This window comes from Melampsora larici-populina (assembly GCF_000204055.1).
Source record: "Melampsora larici-populina 98AG31 unplaced genomic scaffold MELLAscaffold_34, whole genome shotgun sequence".
NCBI lineage: Eukaryota > Fungi > Basidiomycota > Pucciniomycetes > Pucciniales > Melampsoraceae > Melampsora > Melampsora laricis-populina.
This window is the reverse complement of record NW_006768798.1, coordinates 160,131-179,978: the sequence shown is the minus strand read 5'-3', so window position 1 is coordinate 179,978 and position 19,848 is coordinate 160,131. Positions and strand designations below refer to the sequence as shown.

Genomic DNA, 19,848 nt, shown 5'->3' with positions numbered 1-19,848 from the left:
AGGATGTTATACAACAAGATTGCAAATTGAAATCGAGAAAAGAAAACTAATAAATTGTAAAATTCCTTTGATGAATACAACAGGTTCTGATAAAAACACGATTGGTTTAACAATCAAGAGAAGCTTCATCATCCCAATCATCTTTGAATTCCCACTTAAAACAATCACCTTCTTCACATTCTTGTACACTTGCTTCAGGTATTGAATTCTTAGGTTTATTTCCTTCACATGGTTCTGTACCATTCTCATGTTTACCCCATGGCCAACGTAAAGCAAAGATCGATTTGTTTTGACAAGTAGGTGGAGTGGGATCCCAATCTGGTATTAAGATGTTTTCAATGACAGTTTTGATCGAATGAGTTCGGATATCGACTGCCCAATTAAGTTTTCCAACCGTATCTTTCAAGAAAAGAAAAGGTGTGAATAGAATGTATTTTAAAGATCGCAGACCAAGAAAGATATCACTCACCATAGATAATAGATTTTCCAACATGACATCTTGATTCCATTGCATATCCAGCCACTGAACAAGTACTAATCACTCCATTACAAGTTCCCATGGCAATCGGATCAGCTGTATGAAAGACATGAGTGACTGCACTCATTTCTTTTCCTTGACCGAAACTAGCACCAGGAGGTAAAGGAAGATGAAGTCGACGAGCCGGTAAAAGATCACCCGGACTTTCGAATCCCACCACAGGTACACCAAAGGTAAGACCTAATAAACTAGCCAAAGCTGCACCTAAACTATGACCTGCTAACCATATCCTTGCATGTGGATACATGGTCACCACATCATTATAGATATCTACTGCAGCTGAAAAGTATACTGATTTGTCTATTAAAGCTTTTTCGACACATTGTTGTCGACATTGATATGGACCTGAATAACAATCGCAAACGGTTGACCAACTCCAACTAACTCGAGCACAACAACATGAGAAAAGTAAGTTATCCTATATGAATCAGATAAGAAGGAGATCAGATGATGAATTGGTTTAGTATATCACGATTTGTGAAAAGACTTACGTTTAATTTATCGTTGGCTCCGGTTGAACCTCCGTTTCCTAGTACACCAGCTGATGTACCTTTGATAGAGATCACCACCGATTTATGATCAGGTGTAGCAAACACATGACCACGTAATCCATCTTCTTCCCATCCAAACGAATCAGACTATAAAAGTAACACCAAAAAAGTGTTTCAAGTTAAAAGATGACGAATATAAGTGAAAAGAAGAATTAGAAAGGAAAAAAGAGATGATTATGATACAGACCACATTCCATTTCTTTCCAGGATCAGTCCATCTATCATCATTCGGAATCGTATAAGCATTATTTGTCATTTTAGCTAGTGAAATTAACGTTTGAAGGTTAGTAAGATCAGGTAAATCGATTTCTAAACCTTTCCAATCGATTTCCATCAACTTGTTTTCCGCATCCAATGTCTGAAGTGATTGAGTTGCATTCTTTGAACCTCTTCTAGATCTATCCATTAAAATGTTTTGACGTCTTACTGAATTCCATTGATCCCATGTAGAATTATGTGACCAAATAATACCTTTTTTTGATATGAGTTGATGGGTTGATGAATAAAGATTAGGTGAAGAAGGGTTTGATGATGATGATGTTGAAAGACTACGTAGATCGATCTCCTCCCGGTCTTCTTTATTAAATTTTCTTTGTAAATGTAATCCAGGATACCGATGTGTACCTATATGTATAGCATGTTGGATTTGAAAATTTAATGATCCTTGAGAATTTGTGGTGGATCTTGATGGATTTGTCCAAAGAAATGGTACTTGAAATCCATATACTTGTGGTGATAGAAAACTGAGAAGAGTTAGTAAACAAACTTGAGGTGATTTGGTTTTCATCCTTGACATCGGTTTTTGGATGATGAAAGAGGGGATTGATGGTTTTGATGATTTGAGTCAGAGTGAAGAGAGAAGTTGATTGAATTGTACCCCTCAACTGGATCGAACTGTATGCGTCGAAAAATTAAATTTGAATTGAGTCCAACGTGAACGAACCCTGGTGAGAGCGAAGCCTGACCAAAGTCGACCAACATCCGGCCCCGGCTCGATCAACATTCAACTTTACACCGAAATCTTTGATTTGGTGTTGAAGGTCTTATTGAGAAATTCAAGTCAACATTTTGCGATTTAATCAAAAGGTGGTATGTACTAGTAGCCTCACAGAATCAACTTTATAAAAAACTTTTAAAGTCTTATCTGATTGGTTTATTAGAAACTTATGTTTGGTGTGGTGGATCCATCATTTTGAGAGAAATTGATGTCTATGAAGAAATTTTGAATTCTCCTCTTGGTTGAAGCTGTCCATTCAAAGTTATAACCTCATGTTTCTTAATTGCATTAATTAGACAACCTTCCCAAAAGCTCTTAACATGAGCTTTCGAAATCGTGGCCCAAAGGTCTCTCTCTTTCTCACGGGATCAGTCAAGATAAGATCCATGCCGCTTTTTCCTGTTGTTCCCTTGCTACATAATCTTATTCTTGATTCAATTCAACTCACCATCACATTCAAAGACGATCAAATTTTGTCAGTTGAGTAAGTTTTCCGGTTTCTTACACATACTTTCTTTTGATTGTTTGGATCGGATTCATGGTTGATCACCGTGATATCCCCATTTTTCGTATAAAAACCAAAATCTCTCAATCGAAGTAAATATACATGATTAAATATCTTGAGATTGTGTGTCTTCAATAACAAAATCTAACAAAATCTTTGAACAAATCTACATCAAGTATGTATCTACAAAGTGTTATCTATCTCTCGCCAAGCAAACAAACAAATGGATTGACCTTTTCAGCATGGAATCAATTTTATATACCTTACACAAGATTCTTTAAGATTGAGATTTTCATATGGTCTTCTGAATGATAACTTTCTAGAGAACGTCTTGTATTAGAATTTCACTGTGATATCGAAAATAAGCTCGAATCGTAATGACCGATTCTTTGCCAAGTAGTCTTTCTTGAATCAAGGTGGGGTAACCGTAAAGCGATGGAATGAGCGGTTCGAAGTATCGATGGTTTCAAGCCGATTGAATCGAATCCTTCGGCTCTTCGGTACTTCGGCTCAAGACTTAATGAACGGGATGTGAATCATATTTTGTAGAGTTAAGATTGAGTTTGCTTGGAAAGAATCGATTTGATTTGCTTTTTTTTGTTTGAATTTACTTTCTTTCTTAGTCTTTGGCACTGCACAAGAAATGTATATAATTGAGGGTTGTTTCATTGAGAGAAGGTCATCGATGATAGAGTCTGAGAATTTGGTTAGCTTAAAGTCAAATTGATTACTTAGAACAAGTTGACCTTTACCTTTATCGTTGATTACCTGATACAATTAATTTCCTATTTTATCATTTTGATCCTTTATCATTCGTCACAGATCATATAAAAGATGACTGTTTTTGATAATTTGAAAGATGACTATCCTTCGGGCCCTCATACTCAACCAGAAAACCATGGATTCCAAAACTTGTTGAACGATTGGTTAGCGCGTGCGCAAACTGCATTCGATACTGGAGATGTGGATCTCTTGGTCGATTTGTTCGATGACGACGGTTACTGGCGAGATGTTGAGTGTTCTTGACTCTGCTCTACATTTTCAAAAAAAGAACCAAGACTGATTAAAGAAGAAGTGATTCGTATTCTTAGATCCTCATACTTGATTTCGACTTTAACTCTTTGAAGAAAGATAAAATAAAACCTTACATTAATCTTTTACAACTCAAACTTCCTTCCCTTCAAAACTTGAGTCTCGATCGACCTGACATGATCAAACGAGTTCAACTTTTACCTGATGTGAACGTTTTGGAGGGTTTTATTAAATTCGAAACTGATCTTTATAGAGGATCAGGAATGATTCGTTTAAGATTACCTTCTACTTCAGATATATATCAGGAAACTGATCATCTAAAAGCTTTCACGTTCTTCGTTGAGTCTTTCATGTTTACTTACTTTTCTTTCAAGGTAGATGAGACTGATTTGGATCCATGATGTCTATCAGACTCAGTTATGGGAAGTCAAAGGACATGAAGAAAAGATCAAAAACCGTCGTCCAACAGGCTCAACACATTCTTATGAAAAAGCTACTCAAAATTGGCTAGAGATGCGTCAGGAGGAAATCGAGTGTTTTGGAATATCAGGTCTTTTTGAATTTCTTACTAAGATCTCACTTTGAAATCCGCGCTAATATTGTTCTTATTATCAAATGCAGCTCAACCAACGGTTATGATCATTGGCGCGGGTCAGAGTGGTTTGATGTTAGCAGCGCGTTTGAAGTTGCTCGGCTTGAGTACGCTGATTGTGGATAAGAATCAACGAACAGGAGATTCATGGCGAAAAAGGTATCATTCACTCTGTTTACATGATCCTGTAAGTCATCAAGATAGATCTAGATCAATTCTCTCGTTCCTTGACACTTTCGTTTTATAGATATGGGCAGACCATTTCCCGTATATGTCTTACCCTGATAATTGGCCAATTTATATGCCCAAAGATAAATTGGCTGGTTGGTTTGAATATTATGCCGAAGCGATGGAACTTTCGATTTGGAACGAGTCTACTGTTCAACAAGGCTCCTCTAGCTATGATCCCACCACTGGAACGTGGTCAGTAGAAGTGATCCGACCAACAGGTTCAAGAACACTTCATCCACGCTTCCTTGTGATGGCTACAGGATTGAATGGTGCACCACGTTGGCCAGATAACTTTCCAATGGACTCTTTTACTGGAACTCTGGTTCATTCTAGTGCTTTTAATACCGGGGAAGAGTGGAAAGGGAAACATGCGGTGGTTATTGGAGCCTGTAATTCTGCTCATGACATTGCTGCTGAGCTTTGGGTCAATGGGGCTGCTTCAGTCACAATGGTTCAACGTTCCAATACTTATGTGATGTCAAGGTAATCTCAAACCCAAATCCTGACGTATGATTCTATTTCAATAATTCGGATGAATATTGATGGACACTTTTGTGTAGTGAGCATGGACTCAAGGGACTTTTAAAGGGATCATACGAAGAAGATGGTCCGGCTATTCAGGACGCAGATCTTGGTTTTACTTCTCTTCCACTCAATTTACTTGAAAAGATACATACGAAAGCTACAGAAGAAACCACAAGACTTGATCATTCGCTTCTAGAATCTCTCAAGAACGTGGGCTTTAAGTTAGATCCATGTCCGGCAGGACTATTGATGAAGTTTTTTAGGTCAGCTTTATACATATGATCTCTCTAATGTAATTGTTAGATGACATGCTTCATCTTCGATTTAGGAAAGGGGGTGGATACTACATTGGTGAGAACTAAAGTCTACGTGCTTGTGTGTCTAATGCACTGATTCTTGCTTTGAAATCGCACATCAGATGTCGGATGTTCTGCACTTCTTGCAGAACGTAAGATTCAACTGAAACAAGGCGTAGAAGTAGAAGAACTTACACCACACGGTGTGAAATTTGCGGATGGTGAGGAGATTGAGGCAGACTGTAAGCTTTTTTTTCATGTTCGAGTGGCTCAGAAGAATATATGATACTCTTTAACATGTCACTTTAATATCATTTTAGTGGTCGTCTGTGCCACTGGTTACAGTTCTTTCCATGACACGATAAGGTCTATTCTCGGGCCTCAAGTTTCAGAGAAGCTTGGACCGATTTGGGGTGCTGATTCTCAAGGTGAACTTCCAGGAGTATGGCGACTATCAGGACATCCAGCTTTCTGGGTGATGTGTGGAAATCTGTGAGATCCATTTTTTTGCTCTTTAACCTTTAAAGTCTTATTTTGAGGGATGCTTATTTTACATCCGGTCACTTTTGGGGCACAAACTTACCTTTCTACATATCGTTTTTTTCTGTTAGGACATTGGCAAGATGCTTCTCTAAGCATGTTGCTACTCAAATTCTGTTACAAGAACTAGGTCTTTGTGATAAGAACTTTTCTGGTAGATTAGGTAAAAGCTACTTCAAAGAGGTAAGTTTATAAAGTGATATACAAAAAAATGGTCATTAAATGAAGATAGGGAAAGATGATGGAGGATTGTACGGATTATAAAGAAAAGTTGGAAGATTGTATGTTATAGTGCTTTAGCTGCCTAGTATCAACATATGGTCATAAAAATTTATTCCCTTCTGGCGTGTCTACCGCCTGTAGTAGCCGCGAGAAATTTGGAAAATTTGGAGGATAGAGCAGTATATTTCAAACCGGATGTCCTCACAGATGAGAGGACTTGAGCTACTTGAGGTGACCGAGTTGACGATATCTGTCAGAGCAACTACTTCTGGGTTAGCCTGGGTTTCAAGGTTGCGAGGAAGATCCCATCTATTTCGGTCATGCGATGACTGATGCAGATATGTAGTGCGATTTGACAACTCATCCAAGCATGTTCGTTGATTTGAATGTCAATGGTGAACGTCCTTGTTGATGCATGGCCAGCGTCGAACTTAACGAAGTCAAACCTCGCTTTCGCCGCCACTCGCGGCCAAAGAAAACTCGCGGCTAAAGCGAGAAGGGCCATAGTTGAGTTTGGGTGAGCGTCATGTCTCGACCCGTGACTGCCTCTATGAATTTTAGGCGGCTGATCTGGTCGTCCTGATTGCAGGAGCACTGAGATTCTCGTGACAGCGAACTTCAACTTGTCCTCCACATTCAATCATTTACCTCGTTATGCTCAGCTTGATAGTTGGCTGGTCCGGTATCGAGGGGTAGTGTATGCTATCCCTCCGAGTTGATGCCTCCCGCTCTCTAGATCTAGACTAGCATACCACGAGCACCATATAAGAGACTGTCAGGGTGATTCCCTCCCTTCGCAGGCGCCTCAATCCACACTTATACCGATTGCTTCATTCATTTGCAATATCTTTGTCAATAAATCGGCGCCGCACACTTTCTTTTCCCTAACTCAATCATACAATAATATCATGCACACCCACCTTTCGACCCTCATTTTATTCGTGACAACCACAGTCAATGCCGTCTCTATTTCTAGAAACTTGCACGTAGAAAGCCATGCAAATACTAACACATCGGCCATCAATATAACACCTCTGAACCGCACCTCACCCACTGTGCAAAGGCGCGACTTGAATTTGGGAGATCTGTTAGATGGCACACTTTTCCCTAATTCAGACACCGGCACTGATGGTCAAGCGGACACTACACAGAGAGCTTCGACATGTTGGTGCATTTCAATCTCTTGAAACTTGTATTTTTTCACTGATCTCAGTTTATTACCCAAACAGCTGGTCCTGATGTACAACTTGATTACGGAAATTTCATCGGGGGAACCAATGGAGACGTAGAAAGCTTCACTGGGATACCATATGTGAGCACTCTGTCTTCATCATCTCCGTCATATGTTGGGATACTCACGTTGCATCCATGTGGACAGGCGGAACCTCCTATCGGTCAGAGAAGGTTAACAAACCCTATACCACCACTCAGCCATTACGCCAACTACGACGCAACGGTAAGATTAACAATTTTCTCTTCAAGTTTAATTTTTAGCTAAGGTTTTCGTTCTTCGTGATGTCAGATTTTACCTCCTGCTTGTCCGCAAAAATTTCCACCAACCGGGAATCGATTGCTCGAGAGACTTTTGACAGAAGCTGAGCTGATCAATCAGTTTACACCTTTGATCGGACCAATCGCCGTGGGTCAAGAGGACTGCCTGACATTGGATGTAAGTCCATTCTCAAATGCGTGTCCATTGGAAAAACATGTAGTTTCTTCAAAACACCTCTTCGAAACTTAGTAAATAATTTTTTTCTCCATAGGTGCGTCGACCGAAAGATATCACTGCAGGGGCCAACCTTCCAGTCATGGTCTACATCTGTGAGTTTGCATTCCAAAAGCATCTCATTACCGCACTTTGCGCAGAGTACTCACATACAATGTCTTTAGATGGTGGCGCGGCGGAGTTTGGCGCAACTAACGAGTATGATGGATCGGCATTGGTCTTGGCAAGCATGGAGAAACAAACCCCTATCATATATGTAGCAATGAACTACCGTGTCAACGCTTTTGGATTTCTAGGAGGAAGAGAGGTTGGCCAGGCAGGGATTGGAAATCTTGGTTTGAAAGACCAACGGCTTGCTTTGAAATGGGTACAGGTATGTCCTTCACTCTTTCAAGGCTTTTTGATTTGGTAGCTGATCAATACCTTGCCATCATCCCGAATGTAAAAGAAATACATTGGTCAATTTGGAGGTGACCCATCCCAAGTGACACTTTTCGGAGAATCTGGTAAGCATCGAGGTTCTCACGGACCACAAATCATGCATTGCTAATCCCCGGCAATCTTATATTCATCAACTTAGCGGGTGCCATCTCTGTTTCGCATCAGCTCATGGCTTTCAATGGCAATCACGAGGGCTTGTTTCGTGCGGCTATTTGTGAAAGTGGTACTGCAGCACCGGTAGAAAGTCAGTACTAGATCCTTACAAGTTTTTCGTTTGCTAGCCTAACTTTCCAATTGCCTCCAGCTTTTGCTGAAGGGGGTGGCCAAGGTGATTACAATGAGTTGGCTCGCTATGCCGGTTGCGACGGTCAATCCGACACCTTACAATGTCTGAGAGATATCGACTTTAACACTTTTTAGTGCGTACCAAGTTTTACTTTATCATCAACTTGAGCGCAAATCTTACCTATTGATGTCTACAGCCGAGCCATGTCGCGCATTAATGGATTCGCGGAAATCGATGGAATACCCTTCCGTTGGTCTCCGAGAATTGATGGAGAGTTCGTTACAGACACCTTAGACGGCTCGCTAGCCAAGGGCGCCTGTAAGCAATTAACTTGATTCACGTCACTTGAACCATTGAAGTATCATCTGACAAATCCTACCATACGATTCGTTCAAAAAGACCCTAGGATCCCCATCATATCAGGTGACCAAGATGATGAAGGCACAGTCCTCAGTGTTGGATTGATTCCTCTGATCACGAGTGGCCGACTACGCCAATGTACGTGCAAAATCTGTATCGAGAAAGGCGCATGAACCAATATATTGACCCACCTATGACCATCTTAATGTCGGTCAGACCTCTCTTCTACCTTCTTTTCGCGCGCCTCCCGACAGGATATCGACAATATCTTGAGATTGTATCCAGGAGACCCTGCAGCCGGGTCGCCTTATGGGACAGGTATTGCAAACATTCTGACACCAGTGTTCAAACAAATGGCATCTATCTTGGGTGATGCTCAATTTCAGGTGCGACATTGTGACCACATATCCTCTCGAGATGAGATGTTCTCCTAACAAACTTTTCTTTAAAAAAATCTTCCTTTCAGGCTCCAAGGCGAAAGTTCTTGGTGGGTACTCAAGCAAACATGCCTGTCTGGAGCTACATAGACAAAGGTTACAAGGCTGTACCGTACTTAGGTAAGTGAAACGTCCATGTACTCTTTCGAAACCCTCCCCACCTTAGGAGAAAACACTAAATGTAGAATTTACCACACTACAGGTGCTTTTCACGGTACAGACGTTCCCAATGTCTTTGGATGGCTACCAGGACCAAGAACAACCGATTATCAATCTAGATGGATCGCATTTGCAAACACCATGAACCCTAATGTCCCAGGCCTACCAGAATGGCCTAACTATGGTAAAGACCGATTGATGTTACAAGTCGGGGTCTTTGGTTCTGAAGGTACTACTACTGATACTTATCGACAGGAAGCTATTCAATACCTTAATGATCATTCTACTTCTTTAGCTATGATACCAGTCTAAAGATATATATTTTTGAAAAAAATGTTTAAATCTTGCTTGTATAAACGTCATCTTATTCACCCTTATTCACGCATCATCAAAAGCCTATAATAATTTATTGTATTTTTGTAGAATATAGGTGTAAATATTCAAAAGGCCGCAACTTGTCATCTAAGCTGTCAATTTGATTAAATACATACAACATACTTGTTTTTCTTTTGCACAAAAAGTGAATACGGAAGACTTTGCTGGATCAGACATAGACCGAGGCAAATCCACCCGGCTTCAGACATACATGTCAAGATTAAAACTTTTGGCGAATTGGGAATGCAGACAACGTATAATTTTAAGCCTCAACTTCGAGTACCATAATCTCAATAATCATGGCATCCAAACCTCGGGATGGATGCGGCAAAAGATCGAAGAAGTGAAATTTAGTAGCAAGACCTTTTTCTTCAGCGCCTTGTTTTGCTTGGCATTTCACGTGTCCCAGCCAATAGCCAGCCTAGTTTGCTTTCCTCAACTGACTGAAGTGGTGCAATCTTCAAGTACTAAGTATCTTCGGGTCCGGCATTAATTTCAAGAAAGATCCATAAATGCACATATGTGACAATGGGGGTAATCTTTTGATTTGATCTGACTAGGCTAATTTAAGCTTAACAGCTCCTTAAGTACGGCAAATGCAACGTCATGATGATATCAGTTTAAATTGCATACATATGTCAGGCCGTCCTGATGAACCAAACCAAGAACAATCATATTATCGTCATCAACATCAGATGAAGATGAATGAGCAAATGGATATTTTTGACCGTCCTTGTCGCTGGACCTTTCATGTCACCCTTGATGATCAAAGTTCATTGTTAATCAGATGATGATGCCTTGATCAATTGTTTCAACTTAACAAAGTCCCTCTTGCGCGGCCGCATCACATACACTAACACAATCCTTGAGCATCCTTAACTGCGCGCTTGTGGCGATCGTTCAACAGATAGGCCTACATACGCATGTTTACTCTCAGCATCACATGTAAAGTGTTTTGGTAACTTAACTTTGGTTCCTGTGCCCCATTCCCGCCCAAAAAATACGAAAACATCCCTCAAATCCTCCAAGTTTTTACCCACACAGTATAATCCGAATTCCTTCCAGCGTGATTAGGCCGGAACTTAAGATATGCTTGATGAGACGAAGATTACCTGATTAATTACATTTGGAGGAAACCACGAGATTTACAAAAAGTCAAATTTTGCGAATCTTAAAAATCAATCTAGCATTTTACTCTGACTGATAATCACTTAATCCACAACATTGCTCTTTGAGCACAGCCAAGAAGTGATATAATAACATGTATTGGACGAAATGTGAATGTGAATCAGGATGTTTAATGCTGTTTCGAGATTCTGGACAATTTGCACATTATTAAACTTGATTTCAACACTTCTATCAATAAGAACTTCCGGAATGTGAAGAAAAAGGATAAGCCTAAAAGGACAATGAATATCATAGAGCCAATCCAGTCAATAATTGATAATTGCTCAACCAAAAAACCAAACTATGGTCAAATCTGAACCAGACCATTTTGTCACCCAAATTCAATAAACCAACAAATTAATTAATCAGTCCCGAGTAATTCGTGCATGATTAAGCTTTGACTTTTTTAAGGTACAAGGAACGGGATTGCTTATCAACTCAATCTGCACAATTTTGGAAGAATATTGCTTTATTTGATATTTAAGCCTCATCATCATCACAATTCCTCATCCATTTCGTTAACTCCCTCTCAAACTATATCCACTATCTCCAGTATCCCCCAAAACTTAAATTCTTCGCAAATCATTTCGACCATCTGAACTTATTCTAAACACTTCATAAAGTGAGTTCTATCTCCCTTCATGCTTCCATTTCAAGCTCACTAATATCACAACGTTTTAATAGATCTTCCATACTTCATTCAACGTAACCACCCAATCACAATCTAATCAAACATGGCCACCATCTTTGAACTACCTCTCCCAAATTTCGTAAGTGATACTTTCCTCTTCTTGACTGCCGTTTATCAATCTCTTTACTCGAATTTGTCCTTGCCTCAATGTAGCTCATCGACCCCCAAGACGGAGAATTCACTCCCTATGATGCAAGATCCTTAGCTGATCCCTCCGAATCATCGGATCCTTCGGATCATCAACCCTTGAATGTCCGATCCCCAAACCAAAACCCAAGCTACGCCTCTATAAACACCATCACAAGAAGTCGAGCTACATCAGACGCTCTAGAAAAACTCCTGGCCATACAAGCGCAACAGTTAGCTGCTATAGGTCAAGCTTGGCGGGCGAAATACTCTCTCAGTTCTTTAAGCCCATCAAAACAAATCGGCAAGTCGCAGGATGGACAAAATTTCAAACCAAACAATTCCATCACTCGATCCGTTCAAAACACAACGACACCTACTTCAACCCCGTCGAAACAATTGAAAGATAAAAGCTGGATGGCAGAAACCGGTCGTTCAGTAATTTCATTATCTAGTCATGCTTCGACGTTTGACACTATTGTTGATGAGGATTTCCAATTTGACGATGAGGAAGTTGAACAAGAAGAGCAATTCAACCCTATCACTCAAGCGACGCTCAAAAAATTTGATGAAAATTTTCATCCTTTGATATTCTGTCATAGAACTTTTGTCTTAGAATGGTTAAAGAACTTACCTACCTTTTTTGATGACTTGTTGTTACATGAAGATATCTAGGGCTTTTTATCTTTCTCTTTTAATCAACTTTCTTTTGCGTTTCTTGTTATAAATCCTTTATTATCCTTGAACTGATTTGCCTATCTTTTGAAGGCTCACTTGGGTACGTCTTCTTGTATATTGATTAAGATCTTTGATTTCGTTCAAAAAGTTTCATGTGAGTTATTTTGTTGTATATCTTTCCTTACTTGGATACTTTTCAATTCGCTCTTCTTCAAGTATGTGCAGTGTATTTTCATCAAGTCATCTGATTTTCAAATTAAATTTCTTTTTTATCATTCATGAGACCCAATGATACGTCTTTTGCATTTTCATATCAAAAATGATTACTTTTGATGATTGTATTTGTCACTTTCCTGACTGAAGCAAGCTTCTCTAAGTGGGGCCGTGGCCCCGTGTGCCCCCTGCTCACTGCTCAGACAGAATACTTTTCCTAACTTAACTAAGTCCCTCTGAGACCCAGACACTTTTTCCTCACAAGCTCGGGTGTCTGGGAGAGGGACTTATGAATTATAAGCCGGTCTTGGTGGCTCGACAGGGGGTTTTCAAATTGAGTTTGGCGGAGAGGTTTTTTCAAACCGCAATTGAACCCGCTTCGTCTCAACAAACCCCCGTGCCCATTTCAACTGGAGCTACTTGTGACCATTCCCTTCAAAACTGTCTATTCAGTTTTTCCATATCTCACTCCTACCTTCCTCAAGAAATACAAGAAGTTTTTAAATTCGAAATTTGATGTGCAGGCAGAAAGGACTGTATTTTGACAATAGCACTTAATGATTTTTATTCTGTTGTCAAAAAATCCGGACATAAGTGTGTACGTCTGATCAACGTCAAGTCAAACCTTTGTTTTTTTATTTTAAATCTCCTTGAACTTGATGTCACCACAAATTTATCAATAATGGCTCAAAGTCTCAACCATGGAGCCAACTCTTCTGGTCCAGGTTCAACACCGGTTTCTTTCAAAGCTTTACATCGGATTTTAACGTGCATCGGCAAAAACCATCTTCATCCCAAAAGCTTTATCGAAGCTTGGTTATCCTCAACCAATCTGGCAATTGTGAAATCTAGAAGGAGGTGGGGTACGGGTGTTGGTCTGGAGTCGACCGGCCGTTTGCTTACCGTAATCCGAGATACCGTTCTGGAGAGCAAGGCCGGTCGAGAGTTCTGGGAAGATTGGGTTTTATCACAGGTTAGTAATCTCATAAAGCTAGATAATTCCCACATATTTCTAACATTTCTGTTTATCAACGTGAATTTTTAGGCGATCATGGTGGCTAGAAAACAACAACCACCATCTGGTAGTGTTCCAAAAGGTTTCTATATCAACGCCTCAAAGGTGACACCTTTGATGTTCGATTACGCCGAGGTACACACACGAGACAACATCCTTGAGCAATCAATGCCTTTCCTTTATAGTCTAATTCAATCAATATTTGACCATAATCTAAAGGCACAAGTACAGGCAGCGGATCTACAAAACTCACAACGTAAACCAAATGCATCCCAAAATTCCAATACATCTTCAAATATCAATTTATCCAGTCAATCAACCAACACTCAACCTGCTATTGATCGAGATTTCAATACTTTAGACTCAGATGATGAGTTATCAGGCGACTTCGAAGTCAGACCAGTTGAAGATCCAGAAGTTTCTGGTCTTGGAGGATCAACTTTGGGTGAGGACAACGAATATGTACAGAGCTGGGATGGCTATGTCTTTCGGAAGTCAAAAGATCAAGCACAAAATATCAAGAATCGAAGTACTTCAGTTAGTACTACATTTTAATCTTGACAGCGAAATTCAGCAGAATACAAACTGATTTTTGAGATTAAATCTGTTTCAGGTGACTCGAACAATCTGTTCCATGGTAGCCAATGTATGTAATCGTCGAGTGAACGCCCTCCAGGTGGAGAATGGTCTCACAATGCTCGCGTGTGGTGTATCCGAACGAGTTAATGCGTACCTTCAATACGTGGGCCTCTAAGTCAATCGAAAGACAGCCATCCATGCCTTGGAACACTTAGGACAGGAGTTGAAAAAGAAACTGGTCGATGTGATGGGGGAGGAGCATTGGTTAGCTCCTTTCATTACTCTGGACAATATCGACTTTCAAGAACATGTTCACACACCTACCGTACAGAAGGAAAGTACCATGTGTAACGGCTCCTGGGGTTACATACATCGCCCAAAGATACCCAATGGAATCTCTTCCGACCACGACACTTTCACAGCCGAGCAGTTAAACACCATACTGAGACTAGCCAAGGGGAAACCTATCGATATCACCGATGTTACGCCAACACCAACCGAAATCAAGGATTGGAATTTGACCTTGAAATCTCAAATCTCACATGTCTTAGTTAAATATGTAGCTGAACCGATAGAAAGTAAAAATATCCCGTACCGAGATACACCTTCAGTCACTCCACTTCCCACGGAAAAACCTGACATCATGATGCTGAAAATGATGTCAGCGTCTGATAACTCAACTGCAGGCGTAGGCGAGTTATACAATGAGGTCTTACATCAAACCGGTTTATCAAAGGAGAAGTACGCCAGCCGAGCCCAAGTCTGGGAAGGTGACTTGGGTACTGCCTGAATTGTCTCAAGCGTTGTTGATGAAAGAGATCCATGCTCGGCTCCTGCTGAGAGCTTTCAACACTTGATCATGATACTCGGTGCAGCTCACGTTATGTGGAATATTTCTCAGGCTATTCTACTAGAGCACTGGGGTAGCCATCTCGATGTCAAAGATATGGGTGCTTGGCGAGGGATCGAAGCTCTAGCCGGCCGATTTGAAAAACCCACGAGTAAAAAGGACTTTACTGCCATGATCCGATCAATGGAGCGACTCCATGAAGGTTCAATCACCTTGTGTATCCAGTAAGTTTTCGGATCTACCGCTTCATACTATTCAACTTGTGTTTGCTGACATTTTCACAGGCGAGTAATGAAACTGAACGTTGAGACTGTAGTAAAGGACCGAGTGAAAATGACGCCTGAAAGGATGAAGGATGTCATTGATGCGAGATATGATCAGTATTTTGGTCCCAAAGCTATTCCTCACGCCGAAGAACAATGTGATGAAGAGCTTGTCCGATTCCTTCTCCGATTGCATGATTTTGCAACTGTTATTGAAGCCTCTCGAGCAATGTCGGCTGGTGATGTTGGCCGCATGATCCGAATGTGGAAACAATGGGGTGTCATGGCTAATGGAATGAACCGTTTGAAGCACTATTCAAATTACCTCCCTCGCCTCATTGTTTTACTCAACAAAACTTTACCGGACAAAGTGGCAGAAATTATCAAATGCAACTTATTGGTCTGTCCAAGTGGGCGAGCTGGGCATTTTTTTGCCAAAGACTTCTTCCTCGAGGTGCAGAATTTTTGGCTAAAGTTCTTCTATAATAATGTGGTCAGTATCAAATTACCTCTTGATCGTTTCATTTGAGCCCGATTCCTTTTCTTACATCCTTTTTTCTTACAAAGGGGGCCGGCACTTCCATCAAGCGACTCAGAGACCTTTATTCAATCAATGTTCCGCTGGTGAGTGGCTTTCTTGGTATTTGGTTGAAACCAAAATTGATAAATCTTGTATAGCTACGTGAATTTCTACATCGCCTCAAGGGTCGCTCAGGTCTCAATGATGTGTATCAGTCACATCAAAACAACATTGATCACTGTACAATGAGGAACTTCCTTCGAATGGCTCATCAGCACAACATCGCAGCTTGTACACCAGGTTCAACGATAAGAGGTGGTAGCCCGAAAGATATGTATGCATTAGGACTCGCCAAACTGCGCCTTTTGGCTCGTGAGAAGAAACTGGGTAGGTTCCATTGGCCCAAAGCTGGTGGTTTGCATGTTCAAGAACGTGCTGGAGAAGATCTTAGTGGTAGTGAAGATTGTGATAGCAGTGATGATCAAGATTGTGACAGTAGCTCTGACGGATCAGTATGAGGTTAAATAAGTTGATTATTTATATTTATGATACATATAAAGAATAATTCTAAATACAATGCGTGTAACCAAAGTTTTTTTTACTTGTTGATAAATGCGATACATGTGATGATATATATGTTGGGCAGTAAAATGATAAATATTATTTGAATGAAATATAAATTATAAAGTATAAATTGACTAGTCTGATTGAGACACGACTGTATTTGCATTCGGACAAGCCTGCAAACTTGTTGAAACTTAATAAATCATGGGATGTTTGATTGATCACTTACAACTTTGTTCTCTTGATCAGAATTTTCACGCCTAATTCTTTCTTCTGCTACTTCGACTTCCTCCCTATGTAATCAACCAAGCAAGTCAGCATGAATCTCAGCATTCAGGAAATATTCAAAGCCCACATTGATTTGCCTGAAGCGAGGGCAGCAATCATTCGTGAATTAGCAGCACGTTTTGCTACTTGATCGGACTTCGCCTTTGTTGCGGCTGTCCTCCGTTTCAGACTTTCTTCTTTACGTTGTCTTTTTGCTTCTGTTTCTGCAAGGCGATCGATGGTGTTTTGTTTCCTTTTATTTTCAATCAGAATTCGGCTTTCTCGAGCCTTCGCTTCTCGCTCTTCGTGTTGTTTCTGCAGTCTAGCCAGTGTCTCCGCCTGTATCAACCTAGTCGCAGCCTCTCTTGCACGCAAATTGCTCAAAGCTTGACTACCTGCATCACCCGACTTCCACTCATTAATACAATCAACTATTTTAGCAACTCCACCTGGTAAAATATCGCATCCAAGGATCTCGTATACATCTTCATAAGTTTCAATTGTGTAAATCTTATTTAATACCCGCCAAATGTCGTTATCGTCAATATAATCAGATGCCTTCAGTCGGTCTTCATCATCCATCAAAACTCGATGATGCTCTTTGATTGTTAAAGTTAGATTCTCGACCAACTGCATTAATTCCACCCGGCAAAGAGGAGGTCCATTGGGTTTAGGATTGATGATAGGTGCGTCGGGATCTAAATCATCATGTGCCTCTTCATTTTTGTTTAGTTCATCGTTGTTTGAGTGCTGACGTCCCAATTTTGCAAGAATATCTGGATTTTTCAGGCCAGCTTCGAAATTACTGAGAGTAAGCCACTTCATATTGGCAGCCAAAAGTTTGGATGCTTCCGGTTCACAGTTAGAGCACCGGCATGCAGGCATCCCAGCTTCTTCTTGATGCTTTTTCTCTGCTACATAGATGTCCTCGTCTTCTCTCATCGGAATCCGTCCTAATCTTGATAGCATTTACATAGATCAGAACAGTGTTATTTGTCATATGCACTAGAATTATGAAAGAACGTACAAGCTTGATAACTTGAAGGCAATTCGCAAACAGACAGGAGTCACAGCTAAACCATCCATAAGATCATCATCGGAAAATTCTGTCAAACCCTCAAAATCAGATACACAATTCTTTCCTTTTTGTTGATGCTTTTCAACGTAGAACACAGCAAGACCAGGATTACCATTACGTCCGCAACACCCAAGAATTTGGGAAACCGCAGAAGCGTCTGCTCTCCCCATTTGAAACACTTGACGCACCCTGGTCCAGTTTTGACCAAGGCCCAGAGCCAAAGTACATGTGATGATAGGATAGATTGAATTGGCGTAGTCGGCAATATTAGCAGTCTTGTCGGTAGGTCCGGTGTTCGAATGAAATCTGCGACCAAAGGTGCTTTTTGCGTTGTATTCGCCTTTTGGAACTCCGCGTGCACGATTGAGTACTTTCAAAGCAGTCATGGTTTTTTTTCTTGTATTAGTATAAATCAGAGTTGGTGGTACTTGACTATCAGGCACTTCTGTCTTCGGTGCAAAGTGACTTGAGAGATCAAGGAGTGATGATTTTGACTTTTCCATGGGTAATCGTAGAATAGTGACCTCAGGTCGAGCTAGTTCACCTTCAATAAAATCAATGTCATCTTTCATGATCTTCAGGTTCGCATAGATCAAATCGCGGTGCCTTGGTGGACAGGTAGCCGACATCATAAGGATCGGAACTCTGTCAGTCGCTGACAATCGCAACCCCATCTTTCCGTATGAGGGACGGAAGATGCCTGTGTCATGTATACTTTTCATCCACGGGTTACCCCTTTTCCCACTTTCAACCATACCCCATCGATAGATCATATGTGCTTCATCAATGACCTTCGCAATCAAACGATCACGAAACCATTGAGAAAAATACATCTTTTTGAATAACTCATTATGTAGAAAAATTTCGGGGCTCTGTACAGGACCCAGGAATGCGCCTATAGAGGTATGTAATGTAAATTCCGACATTTTGTTGGCGGGGTTTTAGGGTACTAAATCACCTTATCACAGCACCTACAGTAGCGCAAAATGTGCGTGAGAAGGAGGGCTTTCATTTAAGCTAGCTTTCAACCTCATAGCACCTATGGTTCCAGAGATAATTGGATGTAACGGCCAAAAATGGCTCAAAATTGAATGTCGGAATCAGGCCTCGGAGGCCCAAATTTTTTTTGCGCCTTTCCATTTTACGCCAAAAGTAGCAAAGCCTCGGACCTCGGGCTAGGCTCATTCGATAGCTCTAGACCATGCGCATCTTTTGAAGTGCTCTGGATAGTCCTGAGAGTCCTGAGATTTCGAAAGCTTTACAACCAGTCATTAAGTATTAAGTGTCTATCACCGTGTATCACCACTTGAGTTACGTTCTACCACGTTTTACCACGTTTTACCACCAAACCCCACATCCCACTCAACTTCATTTTCAAAGTTTTAGGCTTCACACAAATATTCACACATAAACATACTTAGAAATCTTAGAAAAGCTTAGAAATCATGCCGCTGCTCAATGACATCATGAACGAGGCCTTGCGCCTCATTGAAGAAAGTCCAATCATCGTGACAGCTACAGATGCAGATTGAAGAAGACGAATAGTGGGTTCAGTGTTTTGATGTTTTCCTCTTTTTCTAGTTATTATTCCAACATATACTTGTCTACATACATGAAAAGAATTATATATACATGAAAGGAGTTACCTTATCACATCATATACTTGTCTATGTACACAAAGATTGTTCTTACGCAATGAAATCACATCTTCATGCTCAAATATGCCTGATTGTGCGTGAACGGGGCCGGTACTGCATTCATTCCCGGTTAGGATGACGGGGCCGGCCCTATAAAATCATTATGTAGAAAAATTTCGGGGCTCTGTACAAAAGAAGTACACCGGAACATCAGCATGTGGTATACATAAGTCGTAAGTTCAGCTATTAAGTTTGAACCAAACATACAACATACAAGACGGAGTAAGCACCGTTCTTAATCTCTTCCACAGTATTCTCGTTGAATGTTTCTGCTGTACAATTAAAAGCACTGATACCCACCGCAATCTTCTCGGTTACCTGAGAATG

At 40.6% G+C, this 19,848-nt stretch overlaps 6 protein-coding genes across 6 annotated transcripts; 4 read left to right on the top strand and 2 right to left on the bottom strand.

Moving 5' to 3' along the window:
• Nucleotides 1-106: 106 nt before the first annotated feature.
• Nucleotides 107-1,885, bottom strand: MELLADRAFT_89950 (lipase; the record flags this gene model as incomplete). Its single annotated transcript, XM_007412957.1, has 4 exons — nucleotides 107-399; nucleotides 470-956; nucleotides 1,030-1,176; nucleotides 1,277-1,885. The coding sequence occupies 4 exons, from the start codon at nucleotides 1,883-1,885 to the stop codon at nucleotides 107-109; spliced, it is 1,536 nt and encodes a 511-aa protein (XP_007413019.1).
• A 2,251-nt stretch (nucleotides 1,886-4,136) lies between these two features.
• MELLADRAFT_89949 (uncharacterized protein) lies at nucleotides 4,137-6,099 on the top strand (the record flags this gene model as incomplete). Its single annotated transcript, XM_007413101.1, has 9 exons — nucleotides 4,137-4,173; nucleotides 4,245-4,402; nucleotides 4,463-4,929; nucleotides 5,007-5,234; nucleotides 5,300-5,322; nucleotides 5,390-5,509; nucleotides 5,588-5,759; nucleotides 5,879-5,990; nucleotides 6,040-6,099. 9 exons carry the CDS (start codon nucleotides 4,137-4,139, stop codon nucleotides 6,097-6,099), a joined length of 1,377 nt encoding a protein of 458 aa, XP_007413163.1.
• An 838-nt stretch (nucleotides 6,100-6,937) lies between these two features.
• On the top strand, nucleotides 6,938-9,750 carry MELLADRAFT_123570 (lipase; the record flags this gene model as incomplete). The annotated part of the gene is made up of 14 exons (XM_007413102.1): nucleotides 6,938-7,193; nucleotides 7,259-7,341; nucleotides 7,408-7,485; nucleotides 7,552-7,698; nucleotides 7,793-7,850; nucleotides 7,920-8,128; nucleotides 8,204-8,261; nucleotides 8,336-8,440; nucleotides 8,501-8,615; nucleotides 8,679-8,800; nucleotides 8,882-8,980; nucleotides 9,059-9,228; nucleotides 9,309-9,399; nucleotides 9,482-9,750. 14 exons carry the CDS (start codon nucleotides 6,938-6,940, stop codon nucleotides 9,748-9,750), a joined length of 1,860 nt encoding a protein of 619 aa, XP_007413164.1.
• A 1,721-nt stretch (nucleotides 9,751-11,471) lies between these two features.
• On the top strand, nucleotides 11,472-12,815 carry MELLADRAFT_72530 (uncharacterized protein; the record flags this gene model as incomplete). The annotated part of the gene is made up of 4 exons (XM_007413103.1): nucleotides 11,472-11,602; nucleotides 11,665-11,750; nucleotides 11,825-12,601; nucleotides 12,639-12,815. 2 exons carry the CDS (start codon nucleotides 11,715-11,717, stop codon nucleotides 12,470-12,472), a joined length of 684 nt encoding a protein of 227 aa, XP_007413165.1.
• A 555-nt stretch (nucleotides 12,816-13,370) lies between these two features.
• Nucleotides 13,371-16,433, top strand: MELLADRAFT_109060 (uncharacterized protein; the record flags this gene model as incomplete). Its single annotated transcript, XM_007413104.1, has 8 exons — nucleotides 13,371-13,661; nucleotides 13,734-14,240; nucleotides 14,317-14,445; nucleotides 14,470-15,023; nucleotides 15,084-15,356; nucleotides 15,417-15,567; nucleotides 15,963-16,019; nucleotides 16,074-16,433. The coding sequence occupies 8 exons, from the start codon at nucleotides 13,371-13,373 to the stop codon at nucleotides 16,431-16,433; spliced, it is 2,322 nt and encodes a 773-aa protein (XP_007413166.1).
• A 180-nt stretch (nucleotides 16,434-16,613) lies between these two features.
• Nucleotides 16,614-17,631, bottom strand: MELLADRAFT_89945 (uncharacterized protein; the record flags this gene model as incomplete). The annotated part of the gene is made up of 3 exons (XM_007412956.1): nucleotides 16,614-16,655; nucleotides 16,709-16,772; nucleotides 16,835-17,631. The coding sequence occupies 3 exons, from the start codon at nucleotides 17,629-17,631 to the stop codon at nucleotides 16,614-16,616; spliced, it is 903 nt and encodes a 300-aa protein (XP_007413018.1).
• Between the last annotated feature and the right edge of the window lie 2,217 nt (nucleotides 17,632-19,848).